At 38.8% G+C, this 20,235-nt stretch overlaps 1 protein-coding gene across 1 annotated transcript in view; it reads left to right on the forward strand.

Moving 5' to 3' along the window:
* The window catches only part of ATRN (attractin), a 273,056-nt gene that overhangs the window by 131,365 nt on the left and 121,456 nt on the right, over positions 1–20,235 (forward strand). The window contains exons 15-20 of the mRNA XM_048846395.2: positions 1,433–1,614; positions 4,142–4,358; positions 6,923–7,108; positions 9,057–9,290; positions 10,755–10,892; positions 18,504–18,597. Coding sequence (XP_048702352.2) covers positions 1,433–1,614; positions 4,142–4,358; positions 6,923–7,108; positions 9,057–9,290; positions 10,755–10,892; positions 18,504–18,597 — 1,051 coding nt within the window. The remainder of the gene's footprint in view (positions 1–1,432; positions 1,615–4,141; positions 4,359–6,922; positions 7,109–9,056; positions 9,291–10,754; positions 10,893–18,503; positions 18,598–20,235) is intronic.

Below are 20,235 nucleotides of genomic sequence, written 5' to 3' on the forward strand. Positions count from 1 at the left end.
TGTTTCTCTTAGCAATTGGCTGAACAAGCAGTAGGACTGAATGGACTTGTATGAGGTTTTTGTTTATCTTTTTTACAGTGCAAATATTTGTAATAAAAATAATTTAAAGTGAGCACTGTACACTATGTATTCTGTGTTGTAATTGAAATCAGTATTTTTGAAAAATGTAGAAAAACATCCAAAATATTTATAATAAATTTAAATTTGTATTTTATGATTAACAGTGCGATTAAAACTACAATTGTGACAGTTTTTTAATCTAGTTAATTTGTTTTGCATTAATCACATGCATTAACTGTGATTGACAGCCCTAGCAGTAGTAATATAGTGGATGAAGAGGTTGTACTTAAGCTCCAAGCAAAATATTTCAGATCTGCTTTTGTCCCACTTTTGTCTATTTCTTTATTTATGTAATTGTTTCAAAAGATTTTATATCCCACTAAGACCCAGTTGTAATCAAGACTAATTTAATTATCAAAAAACGTGTGCTTTCCCATCATCTGTTGTATAATGTAAGATTGGTACTGTATTATTCATTTGGGAATCAAGAGGATGTTATAAAATACTATATTCTATTATTTTTCCTAGTACTTCTGTGTCCTGAATATTTCTATAACTGGATGAAGTAGGGTAACGAGTATACTGCCTTGAATTAATACTTTATTTTTCAAAAAATCTGAAAGAGAAATGTTTCTTCCCTCCCACCTCCAAAATTGCCAGATTTCATAATTTAATGTTTTTCTCTGTTTGACACTTTTCTTTAGTCCTAACCACTTGGAGTCATGTGACAAGCAAAAGCTTTCATTTAACAAAAAATAAGTTTCTAGCCCATTTGGTTATAGAGAGAGACTTTAAAACGTGACCTGAATGCACCCTAAAAATTCAAAGAACTGAAAGCAGTTAAAAAACCCAAAATGTATTAATTTTTTATTTAATCGTTTTAAAGCCAGTTTCATGATGGGGTTGGGGGGAGTGAGTCTAACTCAAAATTTAATTCTTGGGATTGGCAGTACTGCACCCTACCTCTTGTTTTGATTGTTTCCGAGGGCAAGGGCATATCTCTTCTACTAGAATTTAGTAGTTGAATATTTAATTTATTTCAGTTGACAAAAATATTAAAAAGGTACATTTGACGTAAATTAGAGACAAATATCCAACTAAAACTAGTAGCTAACCTGCATACCCCAAACAAAACTCCACTCCTGCCAAAAGATCTGTTCCCATCAAAGCTACTCCTTCTCCAAAAGCCTTGGTTAATAGATGTGCCTTTTAGCATGGCAGGAAGGTTGGTGAACCAAGCTCTTTTGGATTAAAGGAATAGGCTCCAATGCTGAGGGCCCCTTGTGGAGGACATTCACCATCTCCAAGTGATGTGTTTTGACCTGGGGGAGAAAGGTGTTGTGTATCATGAATTGCTTTCACTTTTTCATAGAAAATATCTGCGGAGCAAACTGGCATTTGGTTGGCAACTCGTGTTTGAAAATCACTCGTACAAAAGAGAGCTATGACAATGCTAAATTGGCATGCAGAACTCACAATGCTCTATTGGCATCTCTCACAACCCAGAAGAAGGTGGAATTTGTTCTAAAGGAGCTGCAGAGAATGCAGTCTTCGGTGAGTGTGGTTCTTGAACATCATTTGAGTATCAGAGCGCTGAATATGGAAGAGTACTTACTGTGGTACTGTGTGTTTTGTACCAAAATCAAAATATGCCTCTTAACTCAGGGGGCTGATTTTCTTTTGAGATTCCACGTATTCCATGGCAGCTTTGCAGTGAAATAGTAGAGAATGTAAATGTCTAACATAAATATAAACATTCAGGGTGCCTCAAGGATATCACTGCATAATAAAATCACACACACACTTCTGATTTGGGATACATGACTGCAACATGAAGGTGAGTAATTCTCATGTGAACCGTACCCTGGGCTGTAAATAAAGGTTCCACTGGGGCGTGTAGCAAGGCATTCTCTTGCTTTTGCAACAAATCAGCCAGAGACCTCTTTTGAGTGCAATCACCAGTGCCTTTTACAGTGTCAGCTCCTATCACCTTCTATTTACAGACCGCTGCATAGTAGCAACCTGGGGGGACAGCTAGCTTCTCCAGCCAGCAGGGATGCCCAGCCTTTGGTTCCTCCCTTTCATCCACCCCCTTACTTCTTTCCTGCCAGCCCTGTATAGCCCCCTGGCTAATGAGGCCCTCAGGTGCTTCCCTTCTAGCAATTAGGCGAGGCATACTCAGCCAGCCCCAATTAATACTACTTAACTGGAGCTGAGCTAACAGGGGCCTGGCTCAGGACCTCCTAGCCAGTACCCTGTTACAGGGCACCATATATACTTCATGTAAAGCACTTAAATTGTTGTTCTGTTCTGAAAAGTGGTTTGATACTCAACAGACCCATGTGAAATATTCAGTTAGATCTGCTCTAGTGACCAACATTTTCCCCTGTTATCATTACAGAGCCAACACAACTAATAAAATGATTTAGAATCTATTACTACTTGCACATCAATAGAATTGACTTTTTTTTCTAATCAGTGACACTTGTACAAAGACATGGGTGGCAGGTTGCATAAGTGTTGCTAAGGTTGTCGTGGTGGTGCACAGATGTAACAGGTCCTAATTTGGTCTGCAGAACCATTTTTATTGATGATACAGAAGAAGAACTTATTTAAGCTCTCAGAGCCAAGACTGCGCAGGGCAAGCAGTCAGTGACATTAACTTTTTATTGGTAAACTGAAAAAATGGTAAACCGAAAGAAATGAGGTAATAAACATGGAACAGCTATTATGTTGTTACTTTTCAGAGCAGAAACATACTTTATATGTAGAATACAAATGTCTAAAGAAAAATTGAATTGTTAAATTGAAACAAGAACATTTTTCATTCTTCCTACTTTTGCTTGCTCTGTGATCTTAAAATGAAACCGTTCAACAGTTATAAGACACTAGGGTGGTCCATTTTTATCAATCCTATATTAGGTATTTTCTATACAAGATTACACATTAAAAAAATCATTTGTGAAGCAAGGGGGAGATACGCAGAATATTGTAAAAGTACATGGTTTTCAAAATCAAGGCTTTTAGATACCATGGTGATGAGTGCTGTATAACTTGATGAACTTGATGGCCATTCCCATAAGCTCTCTAACATTTGAACTTTTTTTAGAAAGGATGTCGTTCACTTACCTCTGGTTACTTTATTGCTTAGAGAGTTGGAAATGGTGAAGGTTTTAGAAAAACTATGCAGATTTTTAAGGAATCTTTTGGTTTTAGTTTATATTTGTATGTTTTATTGTTTTAGCAAGTTTTGTAATTTCTAAAAATAGCTTTGGTAGAAAGCCACACTCTATCTGGTATTTGAACTCTGCCTTTCACTGATGTGCTGCTTTCACTCTGATAATGACCTTCTGAGGGAGAGTGCTCACTGATTAAGAACTGAGTGATTGCAGCTTGTCTGTTCATTTGTAGTTCCTCTGAAAAAATGTGGCCTGATTTTTTCAGAGGTGCTGGGTACCCACATTGCTTCAGTAAGTGTTGCAGGTTTAAGTTAAGCAAAGATAAAATGTTTTGAAGTAGGCAGATTACTTTGTGAGTGCTCCCAATGATAGTAACTGTTTTCATTGCTAAGATAAACTATTTGTAGCCGTTTTCTTTAAGTTGCCGTTGCGTTCTGTATAACTATCACCCCAGAAAACTGCTATTTCCATTTCTAACCTTTTACAATACACTCATGAGCATCTAAGGCCAACTCTTCTTGTTAATTTCAGAATTGTTCAGGTTTGATATATTTAAATGTTCTTCCTCCTCTCTAGTGCTTACCTTTTTTCAGCTATTTAAACACTATGTGTGGAGTGGTTTGGGAGATGGGAGGGAGTGTGTTTTAAATTAGATGAATAAGGCACATGCCTGAAGGATGTTAATTCTCCAGTTGATGTGCTCTGTAAGTCCAGTGGGACTGAGAAAACAATATGCCCTTAATTAATGTTTGCACCTCCAAATCTGGTAGAGTGGTTCATACACATTGCATGACGTTAGTTTTTTGTTTGTTTATTTGTTTGTTTTTAAAGTCCTGCTTCTTAACTATGTGAAGTGATAAAATTGTGGTGTTCATTCAATCGAACATTTATTTTATCTCTAGCCCAAAACTTTGACCCCATGGGTAGGGCTGCGGAAGATCAATGTGTCGTACTGGTGCTGGGAAGACATGTCTCCATTTACAAACACCTTGCTCCAGTGGCTGCCTGGGGAACCAAGTGATGCTGGATTTTGTGGATATTTAGCTGAGCCTTATCAGCAGGGATTGAAGGCCGCAACATGTATCAACCAAGTTAATGGCAGTATCTGTGAAAGGCCTGGTAAATATGCGACTGATAAAAAATTTTCTGTTTTTGTGGGAAACTAGTTGAGAAGTATTTTACTGTCTAAGTAATACAAATAAGATTCCCCCCAATTAAATTTTGAATGTTTGCATCATTCAGTAACCAAACAGACCAGTTTGAACAATAGTTTTTTTTTTTAGTTATTCTGTACAAAAATCAGGTATTTAAAAAACCAGCAGAAGTACAGTGAGACTGTTCAGCAATAATTAGCTTTAAAACTTTCTCCCAACTGTATATTTGTATGTGACATTCAGGTTAATTATGGTATGGAACAATCTTCTTACTAAAAAATAAAAACTATTCTCTCCCTGAATTTTTTTTGTACATATTGTCTAGCCAGAGGATAATTTTTTTTGAAGTTTAAAGTTAATTGAGCAAAACACTTTGGAAATATGAGAGTTTTGAAAAATGAGGTTATTTGCTTTTGGAAAAGCCCTCTATCATTTTTGGAACTGCATATCTTTAAAACGGCTGGGTCTATTAACTCTCCATTTTAGATAGTTATTCTGAATAACAATTAGAGCCTTCTTTTTAATATTTTAGAAAGGCTGGCTGATTACATATCTAAATTAGCCACACCAATGTAAGTCCTGCTCTGCGCTAGTACAGGATAAAGTTAGAGATGAAGATGTTTGCAGAAACTTTCTCACAACATTTTAACCTAGTCTATAACTAGTTTAAAACTTAACTTGGTCTGTGTCTGTCCCTTTTGATCGGAGAATGGTTCGTCTAAATTGTCATCTAAAGGATTAAGCACCAGACTAGGAGCCAAAAATTCTTGAGTTAGAATTCTGGTTCTAATACTGATTTGATCTGTAGCATTGGTCAAGTTACTTAACCTTTATCCCTCTCTTCCACATGTAAAATGCTGACACAATTATCTTCACAAAAGTGTGAAGAGGACTATATGGATAACGTATATGCAGCACTATAAAGATATAAATAGCAATAACATTCAAGTTGTTTCCTTTCAGTTTTACTCTGTATTTGTACTGAAGATAATTCATAATGACTGAAAAATGAATTTGTTGTAACTGATATATTTCCTACTGCGTGGATCTTATATTGTAAAGTTTCTCATCATGGCCACGTTACAGATGAAATGACTCAGTTCAGCAACAACTGAATGAAATACTCAAACTAAATTTTGAGAGATTTTTCAATTAGTAGTACAGTTGGGCTAATTATTTTTTGGCAAATAAACTGATCACTGAAAAATGCAGTTTCGGCCAACCCGAAACTATTCACAAACTGGGCACGAGTTAATCACATAGTTTTTTGACCAAACCAAAAATATCAAAACATTTTGGCAGTGCCATTTTGTTTTGACCAGACTCAAAAAGTTTGTTTCAGCTTTGGGCATTTTGACAAAAGCAATGGAGTTCATTCACAAAATGCATAGTGGCAATTTGTAGTCATTCATAAAGACAATGAATAGGTTCTGAGTCAGGGAAAGAGAGTGAGAATGACTACCGGTATATTGACTGGTGGTTAGGGTTTTTGCCTAAAGTGTGAGAAACCAGAGTTTAAGTCCCTGTTTCTGAGACTATTTAATTATTTATACAAAGTAGAACAGGTTCAACGGGGGAGACTGAGACCTGGTCTACACTAATGACGTAAGTCGATCTAAGTTATGCTAGTTCCGTTATGTAACTGAAGTCGATGTAGCTTAGATCGATTTACAGCGGTGTCCACACTGTGCTGTGTTGACAGGAGACAGTCTCCCCTCGACATAGCTTCTGCCTCTCAGGGAGATGAAGTACAAAGTCGATGGGAGAGTGCTCTCCCATAGACTTAGGGGTGCCAATATAGCTGGTAGTGTAGACGTGGCCTGAGAGAGCACCATACTAGAATATCCCGTAGCCAGGACCCTGTCCTGCAGTGGAGGAGACCCAAATTCAAGATAATTTCTCCACATCAAGCAGAAGGGGGAATTGAACCCAGGAAAGTATATTAACCACTAGTGTAACGATTACAGTAGAAGGTTTCAGAGTAACAGCCGTGTTAGTCTGTATTCGCAAAAAGAAAAGGAGTACTTGTGGCACCTTAGAGAAATTGGTTAGTCTCTAAGGTGCCACAAGTACTCCTTTTCTTTTTGCAATTACAATAGAAGTCGTCTTCCCCCTGCCCTACATTTTGTGAATCTAGTTCTTTTTTGCATTTATGAAAATACCTGAAATTGGAACAAAAAAATTTCAAGTTAGGTTAAAACTAAATGTTTTGTTTCAACCCAACTCAGTTTTTTTTGACTTCTTGATTCATCATAAATTTTGAAAATATTTTATTTTGGTTCAACCTGAAACGAAGCTGTCTTCAATTTTTCAGAACTGCCAGCAAACCAAAAAAAAAATCCAGTATTCACCCAGCTCTAGTATATTTGTCACACTGAACTTCCCAGTTTGGCTAGTTGACAAAGAGCTATTCACCACTATTTTTTTTTAATTGTGCAAATGAGCAAGGGCCTGTAATTTACTACCATAAAATAGAATATTGTGTAATCTATTTTCTCATTTCATTGAGTGTTGTTTCTTAATGCCCAGCTAACCACAGTGCCAAGCAATGTCGCACGCCCTGTGCCTTGAGGACGGCGTGTGGAGAATGCACGAGTGGCAGCTCTGAATGCATGTGGTGCAGTAACATGAAACAGTGCGTGGACTCAAATGCTTACGTGGCCTCTTTCCCCTATGGCCAGTGTATGGAGTGGTACACCATGAGCAGTTGTCCACGTGAGTAATTTCCTCTGTACCTGGAAAGACGGTCTAAGAAAGCTTGGCTTAGATAAATTGCTAACAAATTTCATGTGACAAAATCATAAGCAGTTACACAGTGTTAGAAAAATCACAGATCCCTGATTGGATGAGCTTTACAAATGTAAGGACTAATCCTTGAACATGCTATGTTTCATGGAAGGTGTTGAGCAGGATTGTGCCCTAAAGTATGGCTCTAACCTAAACAGCAAATAATGTAAGCTCTCAAATGGGGTTATGAAAACTCAGTTTTTTCAGGAAGAAAACATATCCAGTATTTTTTTTCAGAATTTTTTCAGTTTTTCAACTTGTCATTCTGAAATGTTTAAATTAGCAAAACATATGTAAAATATTTTTGCTAAGTCAGAAGTATTCATTTCTAATTTGATCTGTTATTTAAAAGGAGAGCTATTCTAAAAGTTAAACAGCAGTGAGGAGAACATCAAGGTTCTCGTTTTGTGTATTTTGAAACCATAAAGAGGTTATAGAATTTTGTAGGAGCCTCGTGGGAATGGGGGTCTAGGTAAAGTCATTGGTAATAGAGAATGGTGTAGTTGGGGGAAATGAATTATCATTAAATATTTGAGGGGGAAATTAGGAGGCTGAGTTTGCTAGGATTTAGAAACTGCTGGAAGCTGGTCAAGAAATCCGGTGATACAGTTCTGGACGAAGCTGACTAGCATCTTATTTTTCATTCTACAGTATTTTATCCAATAGGTTGTTTCTTTTCATTCTCTCTTCAGTGAATATGAAAATTGCTTATAAACACTGTACAATGGTTAGTTTTGAATTATTAATTCATAAACAGATAGCTGGTATTTTACTCCACATGCTTGAAGTTGAAGGAAGTGATAGGAGATGTGATTGAATGGAGCAAAGTAATAGAAGCATATTGTTCTGCCTCTAAAGTCAAAATGCAAACACTGCCAAGAATTCAATAGTTAAGATAGAAAGACATTATACTCCTCTCTGAGTACAGAAAATCTTCCTTCATTTGTTCAAGATCAAATCTGTGATTGAATGAAACTGTGTATTGAAGCAGAATAGCACAACATTGAGGTTGCTCCTGCAAATAAGACAAATTCTATGTCATCACGGAAACAGTCCCACTTATTACAAGGAACTGAGGAATAGCTAACGGGTGTGTGGAATTTACACCCTAGCTCAGCAGGATGCTGGGCTTGAGGGATCTTCATATGCCCCCTAATTGTTGAGTTTGCTTTAGAATGTTTTGCGTCTGCATGGTGCTGCACTCCATTTCTACCAAGTGGTTCTGTGGAGACAGTAGCCTGAGGACAAATTACCTTGATAACCCCTTCTTTCTAATTTAGGTTTATATTTGATATAGAAGCATGTAATATAAGCTGTATATGGTGCATGTATAAATAAAGTGGGGTACATCTCAGTAAAGATTTGAAACAGGTCATTGGTTAATCAAATTAAAACTGTTTCTTTCCTTCATTTGGAGACCGTGTATTTCATGTTTCTAATATTTTATTGTAAATAAGACAGTTATACTTCACATAGTTAATTGAAAACATTCAGCAACATTTTAGTGTGCACTGTTTAATTTTTAGAAAGGGACTGGGTGTTTTTCTGCTGTTTATTGGCTTTCTCTGTAACTGGTTAAATGATTTAGACTCTGTGCCTTACTTCACCAATTTGGATAACAGGCTGTTTTTTGTTTGTTTTGTTTAGTTTGTAATAAAGTTTAAAAGCAAGTTTTGAGATTGTCGGATTAAGTACACTAATAGAAATTCATGAAAATACATCTGTTTATAAATGTATTAGAATAAATGTTGATTCCAACTTGTAAGGATCAGTCTCAAGATCAGTAAAAGGCATATGAAGATTCTTATTTCAAATATTGTCTTGTATTGTGAGGTATCCAGTGGTTTATTTTACCATTTGACATTTATTTTCAAAGCTGCAAACTGTTCTGGCTACTGCACATGTAGTCATTGTTTGGAACAGCCTGGCTGTGGTTGGTGTACGGACCCTAGTAACACAGGAAAGGGGAAATGCATGGAAGGCTCCTACAGAGGTCCAGTAAAGATGCCATCTCCACCAACAACAGGAAAATACTACCTGGAACCCATCCTTAACGTCAGCATGTGTCCAGCAGAGAACAAATACAACTGGTCCTTTATCCAGTGTCCAGGTAACTGAGCAGAAGTTATTTTTAATAATTGAAACACTTCAGAGGTCATAAAACTTAGACTATGTCTACACTGGCAATTGAACGACAAAACTTTCGTCTTTCAGAGGTGTTAAACCCTCCCCCTCCACCCAAGACAAAAGTTTAGCCACAGCAAGTGCCAGTGTGAATGCCGCTCGTTGGGACGAGAGGTTTTTTGTCGGCAGGAGAGCAGACAAACAGCGGCTACACTCGGTGACTTTTAGCGGCACAGCTGTGGTGACACAGCCGGGCTGAAAGTAGTAATAAACTCTTACTGGTACAGGGGCCTGGCTCCAGGCCCCCGGAAGGGGCAGGGCCTTGGGTGGAAGGGGCGGAGCTGCGGGGGTCAGCCTCCCCCAGCCAGCCCATCTGTGCTGCCTGGCCCATGCCGTCTTGGGCTCCGGCGGCGATTTAAAAGGGCCCGGGGCTCTGGCTGCTGCTGCGGCGGTGGCAGCCGGGAGCCCTGGGGCCTTTTAAATTGCTGAGCCCGGGGAAGCTGCCCTTACCCCCGCCCCCTGTGTTGGGATCCTACCAGTAGGGCCGCCAACCTAAGGAGGGTTCTTTGCCATGGCAGCATTTAACGTTGCTGCCCCTTTTGCCACCCCCTCCCACCTGGCCGTTGGTGGCCCTACTGGTGCAGTCCCTACCGGCAGGGCCGCCGACAGCGGGAGGCAAAAGGGGCAGCAACAGTGCTTTAACATCGGCTGGTATGGGCTGGTACCGGCTCCTTACTGGTACGCTGAACCGTACCAGCCCACTTTCACCCCTGCTAAAAGCTGTGTAGTGTAGACATAGCCTTAGACTCCAGGTGAAAGACCAAATGCTTAAATGATTGCAGAACTTAATTTCCTGTTACTAAATGAAGAGAAAAAAAGTGAAATATGCACAAAGAATGTAAATTTGATTTTGAAAAGGAAGGAGTCCACAGTCAGACTACAGCATTTTAGTCTTTATATTAATCACTTTTGAGTATATTTAAACAGGAAGAATGAATGAAAATAAGAAGAAATGCAGTTCTGGTTTTCTAAATAAAATATTCAGTTGACTATTAGCAAGGCCCAGTTTCTTATGCAGCACATTTATGTTGAATTATCCAGTGAAGATCCCAGAATTGTGTGGACTGCCTGCCTCCCTCCAACCCCATGAACCTCTCCCTATTGTTAATTCCAGTCCAGTCAGAGGAGTATTTCTGTTGTATACTTTGGTAATCAATTTATTTTATACCTCTCTAACATTTTATATTTGAACAGTTATCTTCGTGATGATCTCAGATGTCACGGCCCATAGCATGAGAACCAGGGTCTCTTTGCAATTCAGAACTTGCATGAGGTAGTTCCATTCGTAAAGTGATTAAACTGCTAACCCAAAATGCAGATCAGATTCTTCAAACACTCTATGATACACTACATTTGAGCACAACTACCAAGTATCTCTTTGTTTCCTCAGCCTGCCAGTGCAATGGGCACAGTAAATGTGTAAATGAAAGCATCTGTGAAAAGTGTGAGAACCTGACAACTGGCAAACACTGTGAGACTTGTATATCTGGCTACTATGGAGATCCTACTAATGGAGGAACATGCCAGTGTAAGTGAAGTCTTAAAACTGTAGTATAATCAAATCTTGGGGGTTTTATACTGCAGCTTATCACCATAGTATCTGAGTGCAAATCAGATCCCTCTTAGTGTATATCAGCTAATGTATTTAATTTATTACATACCCAAACTACACTAAAAGAACATTAAGGTTGCAAAGCCAAGCTCTCAAAAACTAGGAAATGCCAGGATGAAGGCTGTCTGTGCAACATTAATTCAATCCTCCTGTGCATATGCATTCTGAGAGAGTCTTGTCAAACATCACATAAGCCTGTGGCAGAATGAGGGGTAGAACTCATGCTGTGTGCTGAATGAGATGGGAATTCTGTGGAGACAAAAATAGCATGGGAGTATGTAATTTTAAAAAAAACTTAGCATAACAAATAGGCCCAAGAGGGCCAAATTAAGCTTGTACAGACTTCCTGACTGTCGTTAGTTTTGCTGAGGGGAAGTCTGTTGCTGGAAATATCTTCTTACACATGAGACATACCGCTTGATTTAAGGTAACTCAAGCAGTATGTCTCATGTGTGAGATTAGATGTCCTACTAAAAGAGATGCTCTAGTTTAGCCAAAGTTTTGGGCACAATACAGAAATCACTTGATGAAACTTCGTGACCTGTGTATTCAGGACATCTTATTCGATTATCATAATGATCCCTTCCATCTCTAAAGCCTATGACCCATTGCGGATAATGTAGAAAGTCCATGGTCCTTTTTTTTAAAAGGAGTAGTATTAATCCCAGTGTTTTGGTAGCAAATCAAGCTGGAATTTTCCCTTTACCGTACAATATCGAAGTTCTTCCTTTTGTTTTAGTTAGACACTGTATTCTTTGCTCACTGTCAGACTGCTTTCAGAGTTTCAGAGTAACAGCCGTGTTAGTCTGTATTCGCAAAAAGAAAAGGAGGACTTGTGGCACCTTAGAGACTAACCAATTTATTTGAGCATGAGCTTTCGTGAGCTACAGCTCACTTCATCAGATGTATACCGTGGAAACTGCAGCAGACTTTATATACACACAGAGAATATGAAACAATACCTCCTCCCACCCCACTGTCCTGCTGGTAATAGCTTATCTAAAGTGATCATCAGGTGGGCCATTTCCAGCACAAATCCAGGTTTTCTCCCCCTCCACCCCCCCCCACAAATTCACTCTCCTGCTGGTGCTAGCCCATCCAAAGTGACAACTCTTTACATAATCAAGTCGGGCTATTTCCTGCATAAATCCAGGTTTTCTCACATTCCCCCCCCACCCCCATACACACACAAACTCACTCTCCTGCTGGTAATAGCTCATCCAAACTGACCACTCTCCAAGTTTAAATCCAAGTTAAACCAGAACATCTGGGGGGGGCGGGGGTAGGAAAAAACAAGAGGAAACAGGCTACCTTGCATAATGACTTAGCCACTCCCAGTCTCTATTTAAGCCTAAATTAATAGTATCCAATTTGCAAATGAATTCCAATTCAGCAGTTTCTCGCTGGAGTCTGGATTTGAAGTTTTTTTGTTTTAAGATAGCGACCTTCATGTCTGTGATTGCGTGACCAGAGAGATTGAAGTGTTCTCCGACTGGTTTATGAATGTTATAATTCTTGACATCTGATTTGTGTCCATTTATTCTTTTACGTAGAGACTGTCCAGTTTGACCAATGTACATGGCAGAGGGGCATTGCTGGCACATGATGGCATATATCACATTGGTGGATGTGCAGGTGAACGAGCCTCTGATAGTGTGGCTGATGTTATTAGGCCCTGTGATGGTGTCCCCTGAATAGATATGTGGGCACAATTGGCAACGGGCTTTGTTGTAAGGATAAGTTCCTGGGTTAGTGGTTCTGTTGTGTGGTATGTGGTTGTTGGTGAGTATTTGCTTCAGGTTGCGGGGCTGTCTGTAGGCAAGGACTGGCCTGTCTCCCAAGACTTGTGAGAGTGTTGGGTCATCCTTTAGGATAGGTTGTAGATCCTTAATAATGCGTTGGAGGGGTTTTAGTTGGGGGCTGAAGGTGACGGCTAGTGGCGTTCTGTTATTTTCTTTGTTAGGCCTGTCCTGTAGTAGGTAACTTCTGGGAACTCTTCTGGCTCTATCAATCTGTTTCTTTACTTCTGCAGGTGGGTATTGTAGTTGTAAGAAAGCTTGACAGAGATCTTGTAGGTGTTTGTCTCTGTCTGAGGGGTTGGAGCAAATGCGGTTGTATCGCAGAGCTTGGCTGTAGACGATGGATCGTGTGGTGTGGTCAGGGTGAAAGCTGGAGGCATGCAGGTAGGAATAGCGGTCAGTAGGTTTCCGGTATAGGATGGTGTTTATGTGGCCATTGTTTATTAGCACTGTAGTGTCCTGGAAGTGGATCTCTTGTGTGGACTGGACCAGGCTGAGGTTGGTGGTGGGATGGTGGTGGTAGCAGCCGTGTTAGTCTGTATTCGCAAAAAGAAAAGGAGGACTTGTGGCACCTTAGAGACTAACCAATTTATTTGAGCATAAGCTTTCGTGAGCTACAGCTCACTTCATCGAATGCATCCGTAGCTCACGAAAGCTTATGCTGAAATAAATTGGTTAATCTCTAAGATGCGACAAGTCCTCCTTTTCTTTTTGTCAGACTGCTGTGCATTGTTAAAACGTTGCCATATTTCACTGCAGTTTCAGTGGTGGAATAAGTGAAACCCCATTGGAATTACATTTAAAATTGAAAGATTCTTTGGGGGTCCTTAAGAAAGAAAAGCTTTATAAAAATATAAGATACTGTTAGCCAAAATTGGTATTTTTGATAAACAGGTATTGGCAGTACTGGGAAATGAATATGGTAGGCATGATGTTATATACTTAATACAACATTAAACCATGTAATATCTATGTGAATTATTATTGCTGGTATTTTTAAACTGACTTTACATAGGGTGCCTTGAGGTACAGAGTTATGAGTGGCCCAAGCTATGCAATGAATTGGAGAGTGAGCTGGCAATAGAAGGCATGAATTTTTACTCCCAGCATTCAGTTCTAACTGGTGGATTACAGTGTGTCCCTGTGACACAGAATGTGACATAGAATAAGTTACTTTTTGAGGGGTCAGGACGGGTCCAGCCTATTTATCTGAGCATGATACAGAAACAGTTTATGTTGTTGCTCACGTGTTGTATGACTCTTTTGCTTCTGTGGCGCCAACTACGTCAACCATTTCTCCTGCAACATCGTGCCATTGGTGAAGTTCTTCTGAGCTGAGACCCGGGACAATGAGATGGTTGTCCTGGCCTTGGCCTGCATCGTCAGTGTCAGGTCCTTGCTGATCTCTTTCCTGTACATCTTGGTGTACCTGTGGCCTGGGCCAAGGTATTCTGATCAGCAGGACAAAGCTAGTTCCGTGCTGTACACTCTGATTATTCCGCTGCTGAAAGCCATGATCTATAGCCTAAGGAATAAGGAATAATAGTTTAAAGAGGCACAGAGGGGAAGGCTTCCTGTCACAGTCTGTGGTTAGCATCCTCCCACCCGTCCATACCTCCAGAGAACCTCCCCCAAGCAGAGTTTTCTATAACACATAAAATGAGAAGAGCCAGAGACTCAATGACCTCCACTAGGGACTTGGCTAATGAAAGTCTGTCAAAGGTGGAAAGCACTGAAGCAGAGATTTTCAATGGACCGAAGGGAGTTAAATGCTCAAATCCGTTCATATGCTGGAATGTCTTTCTCTCTTAGTATCCTTATAAAATCCCAAACCAAATTCTATTCAAAGGTATGGAAAATGCTGGAAACCATGCTAAGTATTAATAGGATGGCAATTAACATTTAATCCATAGCTAATAAAGCTAGTAGGTAATGTCAGAAGAAAAAAGTTACTGTAAGATATTTGGCCAAGTTTTTAGTTTACCCTCATTCTTTCAATATCTACTGTGAAGGTGAACAAAACAGTTCGACCAATGAGGGCTAGCCTGGATTATAGATGGAGACCAGGGAGGCATGGCTACATCCCATGGTGCCAGAGCAATTGCTAGCCAGTTGTAGCTGTTTTTTGTTGGAAAGGCTGCAACTGGTGAATTCCTAGAGTTTGTTACAGGCACTGGATTGGCTGGTATGTACTAGGAGCAGTCTTCTGTTATCTTAACCCTTTACACTGCCTCCTTTTTTCTCCTCTGAGATTATTTGGGTATTAATTCCTCTTTGTTCTGTCTGTATTGGTCAGTTTGTTGCACCCTGTGTTTCAGTCACAGCCTTTGGGGGAGCATGAATACTTGGAAGCAGTTGTGTGTTCACCAGCTATTGGTGGTGATTGTGTTTGTATGGTATGATTAACATACCTTTGATTTACAGGATTGCAACTTTAGTCAGTTGGTTCTGGTAGTATGGCATAGCATGGGTTAGATTCCCCCTGAAATGGGATAAAATTAATGTCAGAAGGATGGCAGGGTTGGTGTTTCCAACTTTCTCAAGGATGGAAGTTGGAAAAAATCCTTCTTTCCTGTGAATTGAACTCTTGTATACGACTTGGTGGCTGACTTGTGCATTGGTCTACATAGAACTGTGATCAGGTCTTGGAATAGTTGTAGGCTTCAGAATAATGTAGGCTTTTTGACCCTAAAAATGTTGGCATACTTGGAATTTGAGTGACAAAAAGTGTGAGAAGGTGACAGCAAAAAGTGGGGGTAGCTGAAGTCTTCCCCTTTTTCCTTCTTGCCAAGATAGGTTACTTTAGGATGCTGCTGTTTTTAAGGTTTAATAAAGCTATGGCCACTTGGTCGAAAGAGAGTTCTTTCCCCTTTTCTTATTGGCCCCTTGCCATTTGCAATATCAGAAAGACAATAACCAGATGCTAGCTAATTCCCGCTTCAGCAGCTGCTTTTTAAAAATAGTGTTGTCCTGTGTAGAACAGAGCATTAATAACAAAGGGCAGAAAGTATAACCAATCGAAACACAAAAATAGCAGTCAGGGAGCTTTCTCTAGTTTATCCGGTATTTCTGAATTGTCCGATGGAACTTTCACATGAAGAAATATTAGTGCTAGATAAAAATACTATTTGGAAGAAAAGAGAAGGCACTGTTAGCCCTGAGATCAGATACATTTCCTCTCTGGTGATGATTCTAAAAGGGTGCTGCCTGGAACACTTGCTGGCGGTCCACAGGCAGCTGGTTGGTGATAGGGTGCTGCACTTGCCCCTGTGAGTTGCTAAATTGCACTGAAAGACAGCTAAACTACATAAATCCTTTTCCATGCAAAGGGTGCAGTAGCTGCCACTGAGATGTTATGCAGTGATGAATGAGGAGGGAGTTTGCCCTCATGTCAGTGAATAAGAATGGAGGTGGTCCCTGAGATAATCCTCTGTATTTTGCAGTCTGCACTGAGGAAAAAGCCTGAAGAACTCTGCTCTATGGGAGTGCTAATCTATAGTCCATAAGTTGTTTTGGCTTTTATGAGGTCCTCAGTGGATAAAAATTGACTATTTAAAATAAATAAAATGCATGTTTTTAAATCAAATTGGATTTTCCAATTTAAATTAAATGCAGGAATTAAAAAAAAAAAACTATGAAAAAAATGGAAATTGGCATCGTCGTCCTATGTTAAGGCCAAAATGTATTATACTCTATCATTTAAATTAAATACAAGAAATAATAAGCAGTACATGTTTTCTGCCAAGTTTTAAAGAAAATCAGACTGCTCTACTGGTGGAAGTCACTGGCTAAGTACCTGAAACCAGTTTGCTGAAGTGTTAAATCAGTGTTGGACAGCAGTACCCTTTTGTTCAGGTGCAGAGAGAACATTTTCTTTTCAGTTTATTCAACTAGTTCAGTTTAATAACTAGTTCATTCAAAGTTAAGAAACCAATTGGGAGTTGAAAAAGCAGGTAAGTTTTTTTTTTTTTATCTTCTTTCAAACTATGGATAGATGTGAGGAGGAGATCTGCTTCTGAAATCTTGAAGGACAGGGTGACCAGAAATAATCAGTTCAGTTTACTGATTACAGATAATGCTTCTTTGGTTTAATAAATCAGTTAGTTTTAAATACAAAATATGTTTTGGTAAACTTCGATATTTTTTTCGAACGTATCCAGCACATTTAAGCTTGTTTTATTGAGTTAAAGAGAATCAACCTTTGAAAAATAACTAAAAAGTACGAATGCAAAAGGCAATTCAAATCAGTGATTTAAATCAAGGTTTTCTGCTTGCTTATTTAAATCATGATTAAAATCAGTGATGTAAATTGATCTAATTTAAATCAATCCTCCCTGATAAGGTAAAATAATTTACAGCAGGAGGCTGAAGAATCTGCTTTTATACTCCTCTAAGTGTCTAGTTCAGTACTTCTTCAGAAGCCATGTATGTTCCCCTTTCACACACATTCCTTGTGAAGATACAGGGCATGAGCCTGCCTTTCAGTCCTTTGGTTGGACAGCTCACAAAAGGAATCTAGGCACCATATGAAAGGAACTTTGATAGCCTGTCATCTAATTTTCATCTAGCATCCAGAAGGATGTTGATAAATTGGAGAGAGTTCAATGAAGAACTGTGAGAATGATTAAAGAAAACATACTTTATAGCGATCGACTCAAGGAATTTAATCTGTTTATTTTAACAAAGAGAAGGTAAAGGGGCGACTTGATTACAATCTGTAAGTATCTACATGGGGAACAAATATTTACTAATGGACTCTTCAGTCTAGCAGAGAAAGATATAACATGAGCCAGCGGGTGAAAGTTAAAGCTAAACAATTCAGACTGGAAATAAGGAATACATTTTTAACAGGGAGGGTAATTAAGCAATGGAACAACCTACAAGGGGCCAGGATGGATTCTCTATCAGGACGTTTCTCTGAAAGATATGCCCTAAGAATTATTTTTGGGGAAGTTCTCTGGCCTGTGTTATATAGGAGGTCAAACTAGATGATCACAATGTTCCTTTCTAGCCTTGGAATCTATGAACCTTTGAATTATATTAAATTAACTGCAAAGAAAAAATTTATTGTACTTTTATTACTCCTTTATGAATAAAGATGTCAGAGTTTTTTCTGCTTGTTTAACATTGGAAATACTAGGAATATCAAGTCTTCGTTTTTCCTGGAGAAACCTTCAGCTCCCCAAAGAAGAGGTAGAAGTGTTGAATTGTTCACACAGAGCTTTTCTCCAAAATGTTTGTCAGGAGTTTGAGTAAAATAGGTATTAGTATTGTTTTTTGGTATTGTAAATATAGACCAGTTCCTCCCTTTTTGAATTTTCATTCCCTTGTGATATCATCACATTAGTACACCAGTTCTTCAAAGTGTCATCCAGCAGAAATGGGGCAGTTGAGGATTCATATATTTATTTATTTATTTTAAGGCCAGAAGGGACCATTTTGATCACCTAGTCTGACTTCTTGCATAACAAAGACCAGAGAACTTCACCCAGTGATTTCTGTATATGGTGATACTTTTAATGTTAACCCCACCCCCAAAAAACATAAAACAAACCAAAAATCTGATATTGAGGTCTTTAAGCATCATAAACAAGCAAATGGGCATAAGTACATTTTTGGTTTGTAGTTAACCTTTAACACATCTCAGTTCTCTGCCTAAATGTTTTAATCACTGTAAACAAATCTGTCCATACTGTTTTACTCAAAACCTACTTTATCTCCTTTACAGCTTGCAAGTGTAATGGTCATGCCTCTATCTGTAATACAAATACAGGAAAGTGTTTCTGTACTACCAAAGGAATTAAAGGAGATGAGTGTCAACTGTGAGTTGCCATTTCTTATAAATATTTGCTATCCAAAGACTGTACATAATAAAGTAATTCTAAATAATGAAAAAGGTATTTATTTAGTATGGCATTAAACATTTCCCAGTGCTGACATTTAACTAACTTCACCATCAGTGAAATCAGCAGTAGTTTTTATATTGTGGTAGTGAGCAAAATGGTTTTCTCAAGATTACTATATTAAGAGTTTATCAACTGAGAGAGAACATTTTATACAGATTTTAAAAGATGAAAAGTAAGATTTTTTTTTCTTCAGAATTTACATACCGCTGCACATATTCCTATTTAAAAAAAAATAAATGTGAACTGTCATTTTTAGGGCACTTTGTTTAAGCAGTTCCTGCAGGGGTGGAGAGTCAATATATAGGAAATATAGATAAATCTGAGGTAAGTTTTGAAAGAGATTTGAACAAGCTCTGTTTTAAAGGAGCACAATGAGGTATAAACAGTCACAAAGTATAAGTGTAGAAAAAGTTTTTATAAAACCCTACTCTGCATCTGTCTTATCTGTTTAGATTTTAAGCTCTATGGAGCAGAGACTGTCTGCTGTTGTGTTTGTACAGTGCCTTGCACCATTCTTAAGCACTACTGTAATCACAGAAATATGGGTCTGGAAGGGGCCTTGAGAGATCATCAAGTGCAGCCCCCTGCACTGACTCATGACCAACTAAACCTACACCATTCCTGTCAGGTGGTTGTTCAACCTGTTCTTAAACCTGCAATGATGGAGATTCCACAGTCTCCCTTGGAAGCCTATTCTGGTGTTTAACTATCCTTAGAGTTAGAAAGTTTGTCCAAATATCCAATCTAAATGACCCTTGCTGCAGATTAGGGTCATTACTTCTTGTCCTTCCTTCAGTGGACATGGAGAATAATTGATCACTGTCCTCTTTTCATACCAGCACATACTTGAAAACTGTTATCAGGTCCCCACTCAGTTGTCTTTTTTTCAAGACTAAACATATCTAATTATTTTAACCTTTCCTCATAGGTCCGTTTTTTAAAACCTTTTTATTATTTTTGGTAGCTCTTCTATAAACGTTCTCCATTCTCCCCTCCCCCTTTTTCTTGAAATGTGGTGCCCAGAAGTGGTCAGTACTCCATCTGAGGCCTCACCAGTGCCAAGTAGAGCGGGACAGTTACCTCCCATGTCTAACACTACACTCTTGTTAATGCACTCCAGGATGGTATTAGTCTTTTCTGCAACTGTATCGCATTGTTGACTCATATTTAATTTGCGATCCCCTACAGCCCCCAGATCCTTTTCTTCTGTACTACCACCTGGCCAGTTATTCCTCATTTTGTAGTTATGCATTTGATATTTACTTCCTAAGTGAATTACTTTGCACATGTCTTGATTCAATTTCATCTTGTGGATTGGAGACCAGTTCTTCATTGTATCATGCTTGTTTTGAATTCTAATCCTGTCCTTCGAAGTGCTACATTGGCGTCATCAGCAAGTTTTATAAGCATACTCTCTGCTCCATTATCCAAGACATTAATAAAAATATTGACTAGTACTGGACCCAAGACAGACCTCTGTGGACCCCACTAGATATGTCCCGCTAATTTGACAGTCCTATACTTTTGGGTGTAGTCTTTTAACCAATCGTACTC

Source organism: Caretta caretta, chromosome 4, assembly GCF_965140235.1.
Source record: "Caretta caretta isolate rCarCar2 chromosome 4, rCarCar1.hap1, whole genome shotgun sequence".
Taxonomy (NCBI): Eukaryota; Metazoa; Chordata; order Testudines; family Cheloniidae; genus Caretta; species Caretta caretta.